Raw genomic sequence first — 15,299 nt, 5'->3', positions numbered from 1 at the left:
GGAAGTTCTCTGTTCCACAGAACAGTCCAATGTCCAATAAACAAACAAACAAGTAAATAAATGTAAATAAGCCAGTAAGATTATTTGCAGCTTCAGAGCAGTCTGTTTCTACAAATGTCTCCCTTTCAGCTGGAGGAAGCAGTTGTGTATGTTGCCTTTCCCAGTCTGGATCTTTTAGTCACAAATATCATCTCCTGTTTCTCTTCTTGTCTATTCTTACTTCCAAGGCTTGGAAAGACAAGAAAAACTGACCCTGTAGATAAGGCATTAGGAAACTTTCTAACATTAAGGATGAAAAATTGCTTAATAAATAGATTGCAATATTGAGTTGTGGAAATTCTACCAATGAACTTTATTAGGACTGATTTTTGACAGTCTTACTCCTACTATGAGGCATGCTGCAGTCCATGCCTCTCGCTCTGAGGTATTACTGTTACCTAGCTGATTAGGTACTTGGGCCCTCTAAAAGCCTTCCTATGTTGCTTAGCAATCTCCTAGGCATCTCGGCTTTGGTTTCTTACATGACAGAAGCATGCTGAGGAAAGGCATCTGTACCTGCTGCCTAAGATGTATTGCAGTGTAGGGTTAGAGGAAACTACATCCAAGTGCCAGGTGCTGCACATTGGCCACAGCAACCCCATGCAGTGCTACAGGCTGGGGTCAGAGTGGGTGAGAGCAGCCAGGCAGAGAGGGACCTGGGGGTGCTGGTTGCTGGTAGGCTGAACATGAGGCTGCAGTGTGCCCAGGTAGCCAAGAGGGCCAATGGCATCCTGGCCTGTATCAGGAACAGTGCGGCCAGCAGGAGCAGGGAGGTCATTCTGCCCCTGTACACTGCACTGGTTAGGCCACACCTCGAGTACTGTGTCCAGTTCTGGGCCCCTCAGTTTAAGAAGGAGGTTGACTTGCTGGAACGAGTCCAGAGAAGGGCAATGAAGTTGGTGAGGGGTTTGGAACACAGCCCTGTGAGGAGAGGCTGAGGGAGCTGGGGTTGCTGAGGAGGGGGCTCAGGGGTGACCTTATTGCTCTCTACAACTACCTGAAGGGAGGTTGTAGCCAGGTGGGGGTTGGTCTCTTCTCCCAGGCAGCCAGCACCAGAACAAGAGGACACAGTCTCAGGCTGCACCAGGGGAGGTTTAGGTTGGATGTTAGGAAGAAATTCTATACAGAGAGAGTGATTGCCCATTGGAATGGGCTGCCTGGGGAGGTGGTGGAGGCACCATCACTGGAGGTGTTTAGGAGGAGACTTGATGGGGTGCTTGGTGCCATGGGTTAGTTGTTTAAGTGGGTTGGATTGGTTGATGGGTTGGACGTGATGATCTCAAAGGTCTCTTCCAACCTGGTTTATTATACGTATTCCATGTATACTCCCAGAAGCTCCCAAATTCAGCCTCAGAAGGACTGAGATTAGCCAGCCTGATATCTAGCCTTGCTATTAGAACTTTCCAGGAAAGTGGAAGAAGTTAAATATGAGAAAGGCTTTAACACTGTGATGTGACCAGTCATAGTCTGACCACTAAGTAGTAAAATAACCCAAGTGTTAGAGCTTTCCTCCTGCTCTGGTGAAAGTGCTGTAAGACAAATCAAGTTTCCACAGCATTCAGCTGATGGATGAAATTAGAGGAATTGCAGCAACTATTGGCTGTGCATTAGCTATGGCATTTGAGAAGGAACAGAAATGATAGCTGCTGGAATCACTTAGGAGAGAATAGAATTAACCAGGTTGGAAAAGACCTTTGAGATCAAGTCCAACCTATCACCCAACACCATCTAATCAACTAAACCATGGCACCAAGTGCTCCATCCAGTCTCTTCTCAAATACCTCCAGTGATGGTGACTCCACCACCCCCCTGGGCAGCACACTCCAATGGCCAATCTCTCTGTGAAGAATTTCTTCCTGACATCCAGCCTAAACCTCCTCTGGTGCAGCTTGAGACTGTGTCCTCTTGTTCTGGTGCTGGGTGCCTGGGAGAAGAGACCAACCCCCACCTGGCTACAACCTCCCTTCAGGTAGTTGTAGGTGGCAAGAAGGTCTCCCTGAGCCTCCTTTTCTCCAGGCTAAGCAACCCCAGCTCCCTCAGCCTCTCCTCACAGGGCTGTGCTCCAAACCCCTCCCCAGCTTTGTTGCCCTTCTCTGGACACCTTCCAGCAACTCAACATTCTTCCTAAACTGAGGGGCCCAGAACTGGACACAGGACTCGAGGTGTGGCCTAACCAATGCAGAGTACAGGGGCAGAATGACCTCCCTGCTCCTGCTGGCCACACTGTTCCTGATGCAGGCCCGGTTGCCATTGGCCTTCTTGGCCACCTGGGCACACTGCTGGCTCCTGTTCAGCCTATAATTGACCAGTACTCCCAGGTACATCCAAGAACACTGGGACAACTCACAGGGCAAAAAAAGAGATTCACTCTAGACAAATTAATTAGGCAGCCTATGAGGGAGGATAGACCTAGTTTCCTGAAGTGCTGCTTCTCAGCAATCCAGAGTTAATTCTTAAGCACTTTGGTTCATGCTTGAGAAGACATAAATGGCAGCTAGTTCATGTGTGGGAATGTGCCTCTCTGTCAGGTGCACTCCTTCATTTTCAGTAAATGATGATTCAAAAAACTATTCTCCTTGCAAACACCAAAGAAATACAGAACTGACTGACTACAGGCATTAAAAAGTAAAGTCCTGGCTGCCCAACTACCCAAATGAGTCAGGCTGAAAGCTTTACCAATGGACTCATTTCTATCCAGCTCCAGCTAGAAAACCAAAAGGCCTAACAGAAGTGTTTGCTGAGGAGAAGAAATTCAGAGCTAGGGACCATGAATCTCATCTGAGACATGAATTAAAGCAGTCTCTTTATGGTTTTACTTCCTCAGGCACAGAAAGCAAAAACAATAAAGGACAGAGTGAAAGAACAGACCAAAAGGCTCAGAGAGCAAATCTTAGTTGCTAACAAGAAATGTTGCCTTTTAGACCTGTTTAGATACAACCTTCTCTCAAAGTGTATAAAACCCAGTGTGTTAGGGACCTATCTAAAATGATGGTCAGCAATGTCTGACCCCCAGGGAAGGAGCTGCAGGGAATGATAAACATTGTTCTCTCAAGTCAGAAATGTCTCATCTGGAGTTTACAGTGGCTCTCAGATAAAAACACCTCCAAGTGAGTACCAGCTCAAGCACAGGACTGCAGGATTTGGGAAAGATCACTTGATTAGGAGGCAGATATGTTTCTAATGATAAGTCATCCATTGTTGCAATAAATCTCTGAGAATCTCTCATAACTTGATGGCACATTTCTGCAGGCTAGCACTGGTGTAGCTCTGCCATCCATGTGGAAAAGGACACTATGACTTTTCCCCTTGAGGCGATGGGACCTATTAAATTCCTATTTCAGATTCACTCTCTCCCCAGTTCCTTACAGTTCTAGCTGGAAATCTTTTATTTGCTCAGGATTGAATCAGCCTTCAGAGCTGGTACTCACTAAGTGAAACACATGGTGATCCTTTAAGTAAAGCCTCCAAACCTAATGTCTTCTTCATTATACAAAAGCCTTCTTCAAATACTTCAAAGCAGTACTGCGAACTCTTATCACACAAGAGGCCAGGTTTGTGACCTAAGCTGTGAAGGAATAAATGCCCATGTAGCTGGGGCATTCAAAATCTCAGGAACAAATCTTCATATGAAAACACCAGAGATTCATGGATGGGAAGTCATGCATGTGTTTATGAGAAATACTTGAAGGCAGGTGATCTACAGGCTGGGGGCAGAGTGGGTGGAGAGCAGCCAGGCAGAAAGGGACCTGGGAGTACTGCTTGACAGTAGGCTGAATGTGAGCCAGCAGTGTGCCCAGGTGGACAAGAAGGCCAATGGCATCCTGGCCTGCATTAGGAATAGTGTGGCCAGCAGGAGCAGGGAAGTCATTGTGCCCCTGTATTCACCACTGGTCACACCTTGAGTCCTGTGTCCAGTTCTGGGCCCCTCAATTTAAGAAGGACATTGAGACACTTGAAGGTGTCCAGAGAAGGGCAACAAGGCTGGGGAGAGGCCTTGAGCACAGCCCTGTGAGGAGAGGCTGAGGGAGCTGGGGTTGTTTAGCCTGGAGAAGAGGAGGCTCAGGGGTGACCTCATTGCCCTCTACAACTACCTGAAGGGAGGTTGTAGCCAGGTGGGGGTTGGTCTCTTCTCCCAGGCAACCAGCACCAGAACAAGAGGACACAGTCTGAAGCTGCACCAGGGGAAGTTTAGGCTTGGGGTGAGGAGAAAGTTCTTCCCAGAAAGAGTAATTGGCCATTGGAATGTGCTGCCCAGCGAGGTGGTGGAATCACTATCCCTAGAGGTGTTCAAAAGAGGATTTGAGGTGGCACTTGAAGCCATGGTTTAGTTAGTCATGAGGTGTTGGGTGACAGGTTGTACTTGATGATCTCTGAGGTCTTTTCCAACCTTATTGATTCCATGATTCTATGATCTCCCTCCAGAGTTTCTCCAAGTATGAAAGATTAACATTCTTTCCATCCCTGCTAGTGCAGGGACTGATGGAAGACTGTTGTGGCACACAGTGAGCCAGCACCTTTGGATCCCTTATTCATACAGGGGAAATTAAGTCACTTTCCTGCCCTGATAAAACACTAATTTGAAGGGACTGGGAATAGGAAGCTTCTGCTTTGCTGTGCATTTCATTTTCAGGGCCCAATACATCAGAAAGCCTGTCTCAGACTAGAAGGATGGTATTTCACTCAGCATTTATTTCCAGCTCTCGCTTACTTGCTGTACTTTGAAAAGAAAAGAGGTTTGCTATAGGAAATCTCTGCATTTCATCTCCCAATCTGCTGCAAAGAGTTTGAAATAAAATAGTGCATCAGAGCAATGCCTTAAAGCCTCTCTCTAGGTAGTCTATTTTGGCCTGAACAGCTGCTATAGGGCAGTTTTACACCAAGCTGAAAGCGAAGACCAAACCTGCCTCTAATTGCCATGGAAATAGGCAACACTGCATTCTGAAGCAGTGGAGCCTAGGATCAAACTGTACAGGTGTAACAGCATTGGCCTTTGCCCCAAAACATTTGAGTATTTAAATCATTGGATACCATTCCCAATCGATGTGCTGACAGAGAAACTTCTTCATAGGATCCAGGCAAAACAAAACCTGAGATCCAAAGTGATAATCAGTTATTAAGTCTATCAGACATATATCTGAAGGGGGCCTACAAGAAGGCTGGGGAGGGACTTCTCAGGATCTCAGGTAGTGATAGGACTAGGGGGAATGGAATTAAGCTGGAGGTGGGGAGATTCAGGCTGGAGGGGAGGAGGAAGTTCTTCCCCATGAGAGTGGTGAAGCCCTGGAATGGGTTGTCCAGGGAGGTGGTTGAGGCCCTGTCCCTGGAGGTGTTTAAGCCCAGGCTGGCTGAGGCTCTGGCCAGGCTGATCTAGTGTGGGGTGTCCTTGCCCATGGCAGGGGGGTTGGAACTAGATGATCCTTGTGGTCCCTTCCAACCCTGACTGATACTGTGATATCTTGGGGCAAAGGAGACAGTATTTCACATTTCTTTTGACAAAGGCATTCCAGTGAAAGTATCTTAAGTGTCAGCAAAACCAAAATAAACGCAATCCCCCAAACAAACAAAACCACAATTATTGCTGCTTATAATTTGATCTTGTTCCATCCAGGCAGAAAGGAACCTGGGGGTACTGGTTGACAGTAGGCTGAACATGAGCCAGCAGTGTGCCCAGGTGGACAAGAAGGCCAATGGCATCCTGGCCTGCATCAGGAATAGTGTGGCCAGCAGGAGCAGAGAAGTCATTCTGCCCCTGGGCTCAGCACTGGTTAGGCCATACCTTGAGTCCTGTGTCCAGTTCTGGGCCCCTCAGTTTAGGAAAGATGTTGAGATGCTGGAAGGTGTCCAGAGAAAGGCAACAAAGCTGAGGAGGGGTCTGGAGCACAGCCCAGTGAGGAGAGGCTGAGGGAGCTGGGGTTGCTTAGCCTGGAGGAGGCTCAGGAGAGATCTTATTGCCATCTACAACTACCTGAAGGGAGGTTGTAGCCAGGTGGGGGTTGGTCTCTTCTCCCAGGCAACCTGTGACAGAACAAGAGGACACAGTCTCAAGCTGCACCAGGGGAGGTTTAGGCTGGAGGTTAGGAAGAAGTTCTTCCCAGAAAGTGTGGTTAACCATTGGAATGTGCTGCCCAGGGATGTGGTGGAGTCACCATCACTGGAAGTGTTTAGGAAGAGACTGGCTGGGGTGCTTGGTGCCATGGTTTAGTTGATGAGATGGTGTTGGGTGATAGGTTGGACTTGATGATCTTGAAGGTCTTTTCCAACCTGGTCAATTCGATTCAATTTAATTCAATTTAATTCAATTTAATTCTATTCTATTCTATTCTATTCTATTCTATTCTATTCTATTCTATTCTATTCTATTCTATTCTATTCTATTCTATTCTATTCTATTCTATTCTATTCTATTCATCAAATACTCACTCACATCCTTTGCTCTACATGTCTCTGCATCCCATGACAATCGTTTTAAGAGTAATTTTGGTATGGTTCATGTCTTGGTCTACTAAATGCTTATGCAATGAAAAGATTTCTCAGAGAGCTGCTTGCAGCAAATAGGATTTCATACATTCTCCAGAATACCAGGGCTCAAAGTGGAGAGTACTAAAATAGGAATAGTTTTCCTTCCTTTCCTCATCAAGTACCACATCACAGAAGCAGAGAGTTAAAATTACAGGAGGCAATCAGCAGTACTCAACACTAGTTATACTCTGTAATCCCAAAAGCAAGATTATTGTCCTCTGTCCTGGTCTGAATAATACAAGTGATGAACATAACCTTTCTCTGGCCCAAATATTTTGGAGGTTCTGAAGCAGCTTGATTCTGTTTAAGAATATTCACATTATGTGGGGCAAGTCTACATCCCAATGCTGTGATTATCACAGATAATCATAGAATCATTGAGGTTGTAAAGGACCTCTAAGATCATCAAGTCCAACCTTCAAACATCATGCTCACAGTATCTTACCTAAGCACTTGAATGCCTTTGAAAATACATGCCCAAACTCAGGCTTTCTTGGAGAGTTTTATTAGCTGCTATAGATTAAGGTGTTTTTTCACATCTAACATCTGATAGTGTAGAAAAGGAGGCTCAAGGGAGACCTTATTGCTCTTTACAACTGCCTGAGGAGAAGTTGTAGCCAGGTGGGGGTTGGTCTCTTCCCCCAGGCAGCCAGCATCAGAACAAGAGGACACAGGCTCAGACTACACCAGGGGAAGTTTAGGCTTGAGGTGAGGAGAAAGTTCCTCGTTGTTGTTGGCCATTGGAATGTGCTGCCCAGGGAGGTGGTGGAGTCACCATCCCTGGAGGTGTTCAAAAAGGGATTGGATGTGGCACTTGAAGCCATAGTTTGGTAGTCATGGGGTGTAGGGTGATAGGTTGGACTTGATGATCTTTGAGGTCTTTCCCAACCTTATTGATTCTATGATTCTAAAACACATCCTAGTAATTGGTGGTTTTACTAACCCTGGTTTTCTGTTCATTGCTCAGTTCTCCCCTGAGATGTCCCTCCTTGCGAGAAGAGAAAAGCTCCTTCGAGAGGAAGAGAAACACACCAGGGAGTTTGCAGAACGTTTAAATTCACACCTTGAAGAGCTGCAAAGGCACTCTGAAAATACTCTGCAGAAATATCTCAGGATGCAGCAGAGCAGGCACACTTAAGCCAATCACACCATCCAGAAAATAAAACAAGTAATCAGCCATGAGTCTCTTGGAACTAAATCTGCAACTAGCTGCTTAATGTATTTAGGCACAGTGCCAGTGGTATGTATTTTTAACACCAAGCTTTCAATACGATAATCATCATCCTACGGGTTTAGGAGTATTATGGAGTAGAATAGAACAGAATTAACCAGGTTGAAAAAGACCTTCAAGATCATCGAGTCCAACCTATCACCCAACACCATCTAATCAACTAAACCATGGCACCAAGCACCCCATCCAGTCTCTTCTTAAACACTTCCAGTGATGGTGACTCCACCACCTCCCTGGGCAGCACATTCCAATGGCCAATCTCTCTTTCTGGGAAGAACTTCTTCCTAACATCCAGCCTAAACCTCCTCTGGTGCAGCTTGAGACTGTGTCCTCTTGTTCTGGTGCTGGTTGCCTGGGAGGAGAGACCAACCCCCACCTGGCTACAACCTCCCTTCAGGTAGTTGCAGAGAGCAAGAAGGTCTCCCCTGAGCCTCCTCTTCTCCAGGATAAGCAACCCCAGCTCCCTCAGCCTCTCCTCACAGGGCTGCTCTCCAAACCCCTTCCCAGCTTTGTTGCCCTTCTCTGGACATCTTCCAGCAACTCAACATCTTTCCTAAACTGAGGGGCCCAGAACTGGACACAGTACTCGAGGTGCGGCCTAACCAGTGCAGTGTACAGAGCCAGAATGACCTCCCTGCTCCAGCTGGCCACACTGTTCCTGATACAGGCCATAACTTAACTATATGACTTACTTTACTGTATTATTGAATTGTGTGCAACAGAGACCCTGTTGCAGCAGCATAAATTAAGTAAGACACTTTCAATTCTATGATGTACAGCAGGCTAATAAGTTGAATGATTCCCTTGAAAGTATAATCAGCCAGTAGAAATTCTCTAGATTGCCCAGATCAAGAAAGACAGGGGGCTTTAACCACGTCCTAGCTCCTGATATAAAGAGCTTATCCATGCTCTGCTTATTCTTGGCTATGGAAATAGCCTTTGGGAGTCTTGAAATGAGAAACTGGAGCTCACTCTTTCTTCTGCTCTAAGCCATGCAGGTCTGTGAGAGGAACCTGTACAGAGCAGGCTCGAACTGAGGAGAAAGTTCTTTCCAGAATGAGTAATTGGCCATTGGAATGTGCTGCCCAGGGAGGTGGTGGAGTCACCATCACTGGAGATGTTCAAGAGGGGATTGGACATGGCATTTGAAGCCAAGGTTTAGTTAGTCCTGAGGTGTTGGGTGATAGGTTGGACTTGATGATCTCTGAGATCTTTTCCTTATTCTATGATTCTATGACAAAGCTCATATTTTGAAGGCACTCATATTGCTCCTTTTACCAGACCTGCAGACTTCAGCTGGGGCAGAGCTTGATCTCAGGTGCTTAACATGCTTTACATGAACACTGTAGAATTTTTGAATGCTCCCTTGGAAAGCACCTGTTTTGATATTGATGTTTTGATACTGTGTTGGCTCGTTGTTCAACTACACTTGAACCTGTCCAGAGAAAGGCAGCGTGCCTGGGGAGACGTCTGGAGCACAGCCCTGTGAGGAGAGGCTGAGGGAGCTGGGGTTGCTTAGCCTGGAGAAGAGGAGGCTCAGGGCAGACCTTATTGCTCTCTAAAGCTACCTGAAGGGAGGTTGTAGCCAGGTGGGGGTTGGTCTCTTCTCCCAGGCAGCCAGCACCAGAACAAGAGGACACAGTCTCAAGCTGCACCAGGGGAGGTTTAGGCCCGGAGAGGTGGTGGAGACGCCATCGCTGGAGGTGTTCAGGAGGAGACTTGACAGGGTGCTTGGTGCCATGGGTTAGTTGGTTGGGTTGATCTTGAAGGTCTCTTCCAACCTGGTCTATTCTATTCTATGCTATGCTATTCTATTCTATTCTATTCTATTCTACTCTATCCTATCCTATCCTATCCTATCCTATCCTATCCTATCCTATCCTATCCTATCCTATCCTATCCTATCCTATCCTATCCTATCCTAGTTAGTCATGAGCTGTTGGGTGACAGGTTGGACTTGATGATCTCTGAGGTCTTCTCCAACCTTACTGATTCTAGGATTCTACACTGGAACAGGGATGAAAAACTTTTAACTTCAGACAGCTTGTGGTGAGTCTGAGATCAGGGCCTAAACTCTTGATATTTTTCCCCAAGAGAGGAAAACATTCTAAAACTGAGAAGAGCCAGTTCAACTGGGGCCTACAGGAAGGCTGGGGAAGGACTTCTCAGGATCTCAGGTACTGATAGGACTAGGGGGAATGGAATGAAGCTGGAGGTGGGGAGATTCAGGCTGGAGGTGAGAAGGAAGTTCTTCCCCATGAGAGTGGTGAAGCCCTGGAATGGGTTGTCCAGGGAGGTGGTTGGGGCCCTGTCCCTGGAGGTGTTTAAGCCCAGGCTGGCTGAGGCTCTGGCCAGGCTGATCTAGTGTGGGGTGTCCCTGCCCATGGCAGGGGGGTTGGAACTAGATGATCCTTGTGGTCCCTTCCAACCCTGACTGATACTATGATACTATGAACTCCATGTGCCCCAAACAAAAAATGCATCATGATGAGATCCCTTTTATTTGCAATTCCTACCGAACTCTGTTGCTGTGCAAGCGGAAGAGGAATTGCAGACAGTGTTGATGAACCACCAATTTCAGTGCAAGAGAGACTGAAGAACTGCTTTCCAGCACATACTGTTGCCAGCTTCCTGGAAAAAATCTGGATAAAAATAAAACCAGACTGTCAAACAGCTCCAGTTTGTGAGTAAAAGGAGCCTCATTAATAGTCAAGACCACAGCAAACAAAAAAAAATGTAAATTGGTTTTGGAAGCTCTGTTTCCATTAAGACAAAATGCCCTGCACCACAGTTAAGCAAAATCCTGAGATTTTAAATACCACTTTGGCTCAGTTGGCCATAAAAGGAGTAACAAAAATGAGGACATCAAAGAGCCTTCTGCAGAGAAACTCAGGAAAATTACTAGACTCAGCTGGAGGAACTAAGCCTGAATCAAAAGATGATGGAAGGACATCTGAACAAACTAAATATATATGTCCTCAATTTAAGGGGAGATGCATCTTGGGGTTGGAAAAAACACAAGGAAGAAAGAAGCTGGGAAATATCTGTGCAAGCTAAGAGCAGCATTAAAAGGTAGAAACTGGACTGAGAGGTTTCGGGAGCAAGAAGCTTATTAATGATGGTATCAGGCCAAAAATAGTTTGTACAAAGGTACCACACTTCAAGCTGTATGGAAGGCTGTTGAAAGAAAGATGGACAGCAGAAATAATATAGAATAGAATAACAGAATAGAATGGGATGGAATGGAATGGAATGGAATGGAATGGAATGGAATGGAATGGAATGGAATGGAATGGAATGGAATGGAATGGAATGGAATGGGATAGACCAGACCAGGTTGGAAGAGACCTTCAAGATCATTCACATCCAACCCATCATCCAACACCATCTAATCAACTAAACCATGGCACCAAGCACTCCTCCTAAACACCTCAGTATATGCCTTATGAACAGGGATTGGAGATGTATGTATATCATCAAACCAGGAATAATCAGAAGAGTCCAAGGATAGTAATGGAAAAGTGAATTATTAATCATAAGTTCATTTGAGAGGACAAGGTGCAGTGTTCAGATCATAGAATCCTAGAATCAATAAGGTTGGAAAATACCTCAGAGATCATCAAGTCTAACCTCTCACCCAACACCTCAGGACTAATTAAACCACAGCTTCAAGTGCCACATCCAATCCCCTCTTGAACACCTCCAGGGATGGTGACTCCACCATCTCCCTGGGCACCACATTCCAATGGCCAATTACTCTTTCTGGGAAGACCTTTCCCCTCGCCTCCAGCCTAAACCTCCCCTGGCACAGCTTGAGACTGTGTCCTCTTGTTCTGGTGCTGGGGGCCAGGGAGAAGAGACCAACCCCCACCTGCCTACAACCTCCCTTCAGGTAGTTGTAGACAGCAATAAGGTCACCCCTGAGCCTCCTCTTCTCCAGGCTAAGCAACCCCAGCTCCCTCAGCCTCTCCTCACAGAGCTTGTGCTTGAGACCCCTCCCCAGCCTCATTGCCCTTCTCTGGACACATTCAAGTATCTCATTATCCTTCTTAAACTGAGGGGCCCAGAACAGATTACCCAAAGCATACAGAATATTTCTGTTCTACTTTGGGCAGTGGAAAATTCTTGTAAGCTGCTGGATTTCTTTTATGATTTTTCAAAGCTCTACTGCAAAGCAGTTTTTTGGCTCCCAGCTGAAAGACTCATTTTAAATAAAAAGACTAATGGTTCAGGTTGCCACCAGCACTTTGCAGTGAAGGAAAAACAGAGGTCATGTACACACAGTTGTCAACACGTTTCATCTGGAAATAGTTCTGCCAGACCATTCCTGTCCAATTCATAGGATCACAAAATGCATCAGGTTGGAAGGGTCGCCTGAAGATCATCTTGTCCAGCCCCCTGCAGTCAGCAGGGACATCTCCCTCTACATCAGCTTGCTCAGGGCCCCGTCAAGTTTGACCTTCAATGTCTCCAGGGATGGGCCCTCCACCACATCTCGTAATAGAATACAGAATTAACCAGGTTGGAAAAGACCTTTGAGCTCATCGAGTCCAACCTGTCACCCAACACCATCTAATCAACTAAACCATGGCACTAAGTGCCTCATCCAGTCTCTTTTTAAACACTTCCATTGATGGTGACTCCACCACCTCCCTGGGCAGCACATGTGTTCCAGTATTTCACTGCCCCCATTACGAAGAACTTCTTCCTTACAGAATCACAGAATCAGTAAGGCTGGAAGAGACCTCAAAGATCATCAAGTCCAACCTGTCACCCAACACCTCATGACTAACTAAACCATGGCTTCAAGTGCCATGTCCAGTCTGCTCCTGAACAGCTCCAGGGATGGTGACTCCACCACCTCCCCGGGCAGCACATTCCAATGACGAATGACTCTCTCAGTGAAGAACTTTCTCCTCACCTTGAGCCTAAACCTCCCCTGATGCAGCTTGAGACTCTGTCCCCTTGTTCTTGGCCATTGGAATGTGCTGCCCAGGGAGGTGGTGGAGTCCCCATCCCTGGAGGTGTTCAAGAAGGGATTGGACGTGGCACTTGAAGCCATGGTTTAGTTAGTGATGAGGTGTTGGGTGATAGGTTGGACTTGATGATCTCTGAAGTCTTTTCCAACCTTACTGATTCTATAAAATGCACATATACAAAGAGCATCTTTAAGTCACAGCAATATCTTAAACACCTCTACGTAAGATGAGGCATACAGATTTCAGTATGATTCTATGATTCTATAGCTCTGGAAGTATAGTATAGTGTAGCTCTTCCTTCAGACCACAGGCAGTGTCGCTGGCTTCTCTCAGCTGATGCTTGGGAGCTGGGGCCACATCTAACACAGACAGGCAGTCACCCCTCGCAAGGATACAGCAGTGTGCCCAGGTGGCCAAGAGGGCCAATGGCATCCTGGCCTGCATTAGGAATAGTGTGGCCAGCAGGAGCAGGGAAGTCATTGTGCCCCTGGACTCTGCATTGGTTAGGCCACACCTTGAGTCCTGTGTCCAGTTCTGGGCCCCTCACTTTAAGAAGGACATTGAGACACTTGAAGGTGTCCAGAGAAGGGCAACAAGGCTGGGGAGAGGCCTTGAGCACAGCCCTATGAGGAGAGGCTGAGGGAGCTGGGATTGTTTAGCCTGGAAAAGAGAAGGCTTAGGGGTGATCTCATTGCTCTCTACAACTACCTGAAGGGAGGTTGTAGCCAGGTGGGGGTTGGTCTCTTCTCCCAGGCAACCAGCACCAGAACAAGAGGACACAGTCTCAAGCTGTGCCAGGGGAAGTTTAGGCTCGAGGTGAGGAGAAAGTTCTTCACTGAGTCGTTCACCCTTGGAATGTGCTGCCCAGGGAGGTGGTGGAGTCACCATCCCTGGAGGTATTCAAGAGGGTATTGGACGTGGCACTTGGTGCCATGGTCTGGTCATGAGGTCTGTGGTGACAGCTTGGACTAGATGATCTTTGAGGTCTCTTCCAGCCTTAGCGATACAGTGATACTGTGATACTCTACACAATGCCTTTATTTTCTTTGCACTTTGAAGACATTTATAAACCTCCTTTCAAACCTTATCTTTATTTGACTCAGATGTGATTTATGCTTTGAAAAAAGCTGGCTATAAAAATGGCTTCTGTAACTTGTCAGAAGGCAACGGCAGGTTGTTAATGACTTCACCTGGTAATGAGCGCTCCTGGAAACTGTATCACAAGACACCGCTGAAGAAGTAGCTCAGCAGGAGTTTTCTGGTAAAATGCTCATAATAAATCATTCAGTTTTGCCCACAAGCTATTGTGTGCTGGGAAAAGGTTTGAAACTCTATTGCTAAAGCATTTTTTAAGGCAGCTGACAGTTGGGAGTAATATATACAGTTAAAAAACCAGAGAGGTGCTTACACCTTCAGCTGAGAAGTTCACAGGAGCTGACATTTGGGCAACTGCCATTAATTTACCTCCCTACCATCTCCCAGTGATTTTTTTGGACAGTTCCTGTCTACAGAGGCTTCACACCATTTTTCCAAGTGTGCACTCTCACATCCCCTACCAGTGCAAGGGGATTAGGTAGAAGATGCCCTAGGAACCCCTTGGTTGATGGATTGGACGTGATCATCTTGAAGGCCTCTTCCTACCTGGTTTATTCTATGTAAAGAAGAAATGACCTCAAGGGGAGTTTCAGGTCAAGTAGGAGAAGAAACTTGTTGCCACAAAGGTTTCACAAAGACTGGAACAGGCTGCACAGGGAAGGGTTTCCCCATCCCTGGAGGTGTTTCAAAGCTGCAGAGGTGTGGTGCTGAGGGACATGGTTTAGCACCAGTCTTGGTAGGGCTGGATAAAGGCAGGACTCAATGATCTTAAAGGCCATTTCAAATCAAAACAATTCCATTCCTGTCTGAAAAATGATGGCTAGATGGAAAGTATTGTTTATAGTACCATGGATGAATATAGACAGCTGAGATTAATCTGAACTAATATGCAAACTTGATCTTCTTCGTTGGGAAAACTTATCAAAGACAAAACTGAAGAGAGGTTGAGGGAGCTGGGGTTGCTTAGCCTAGAGAAGAGGAGGCTCAGGGGTGACCTTATTGCTCTCTACAACGACCTGAAGGGAGGTTGTAGACAGGAAGGGGTTGGTCTCTTCTCCCAGGCAGCCAGCACCAGAACAAGAGGACACAGTCTCAAGCTGTGCCAGGGGAGGTTCAGACTGGATGTTAGGAAGAAGTTCTACACAGAGAGAGTGATTGCCCATTGGAATGTGCTGCCTGGGGAGGTGGTGGAGTGTCCATCATTGGAGGTGTTTAGGAGGAGACTGGATGGGGTGCTTGGTGCCATGGGTTAGTTGATTAGGTGGTGTTGGATGATAGGTTGGACTCGATGATCTTGAAGGTCTCTTCCAACCTGGTCTGGTCTATTTCTATTCTATTCTATTCTATTCTATTCTATTCTATTCTATTCTATTCTATTCTATTCTATTCTATTCTATTCTATTCTATGCTATGCTATTCTATTTCTATTCCATTCT

At 46.4% G+C, this 15,299-nt stretch overlaps 1 protein-coding gene across 1 annotated transcript in view; it reads left to right on the top strand.

Moving 5' to 3' along the window:
* Positions 1 to 7,718, top strand: part of DEUP1 (deuterosome assembly protein 1) — an 85,716-nt gene extending 77,998 nt beyond the window's left edge. Inside the window, exon 13 of the mRNA XM_068149127.1 lies at positions 7,526 to 7,718. Within this exon, the coding sequence (XP_068005228.1) occupies positions 7,526 to 7,696 (171 nt within the window). The 3' untranslated portion in view covers positions 7,697 to 7,718. The remainder of the gene's footprint in view (positions 1 to 7,525) is intronic.
* The last annotated feature ends 7,581 nt before the right edge of the window (positions 7,719 to 15,299 follow it).

This window comes from Melanerpes formicivorus, unplaced genomic scaffold (assembly GCF_026170545.1).
Source record: "Melanerpes formicivorus ecotype bairdi unplaced genomic scaffold, bMelFor1.0.p_v2 SCAF_1, whole genome shotgun sequence".
NCBI classification, from domain to species: Eukaryota; Metazoa; Chordata; class Aves; order Piciformes; family Picidae; genus Melanerpes; species Melanerpes formicivorus.
Note: the sequence above shows the minus strand (reverse complement) of the source record. Positions and strands in the feature narration are given on the sequence as shown.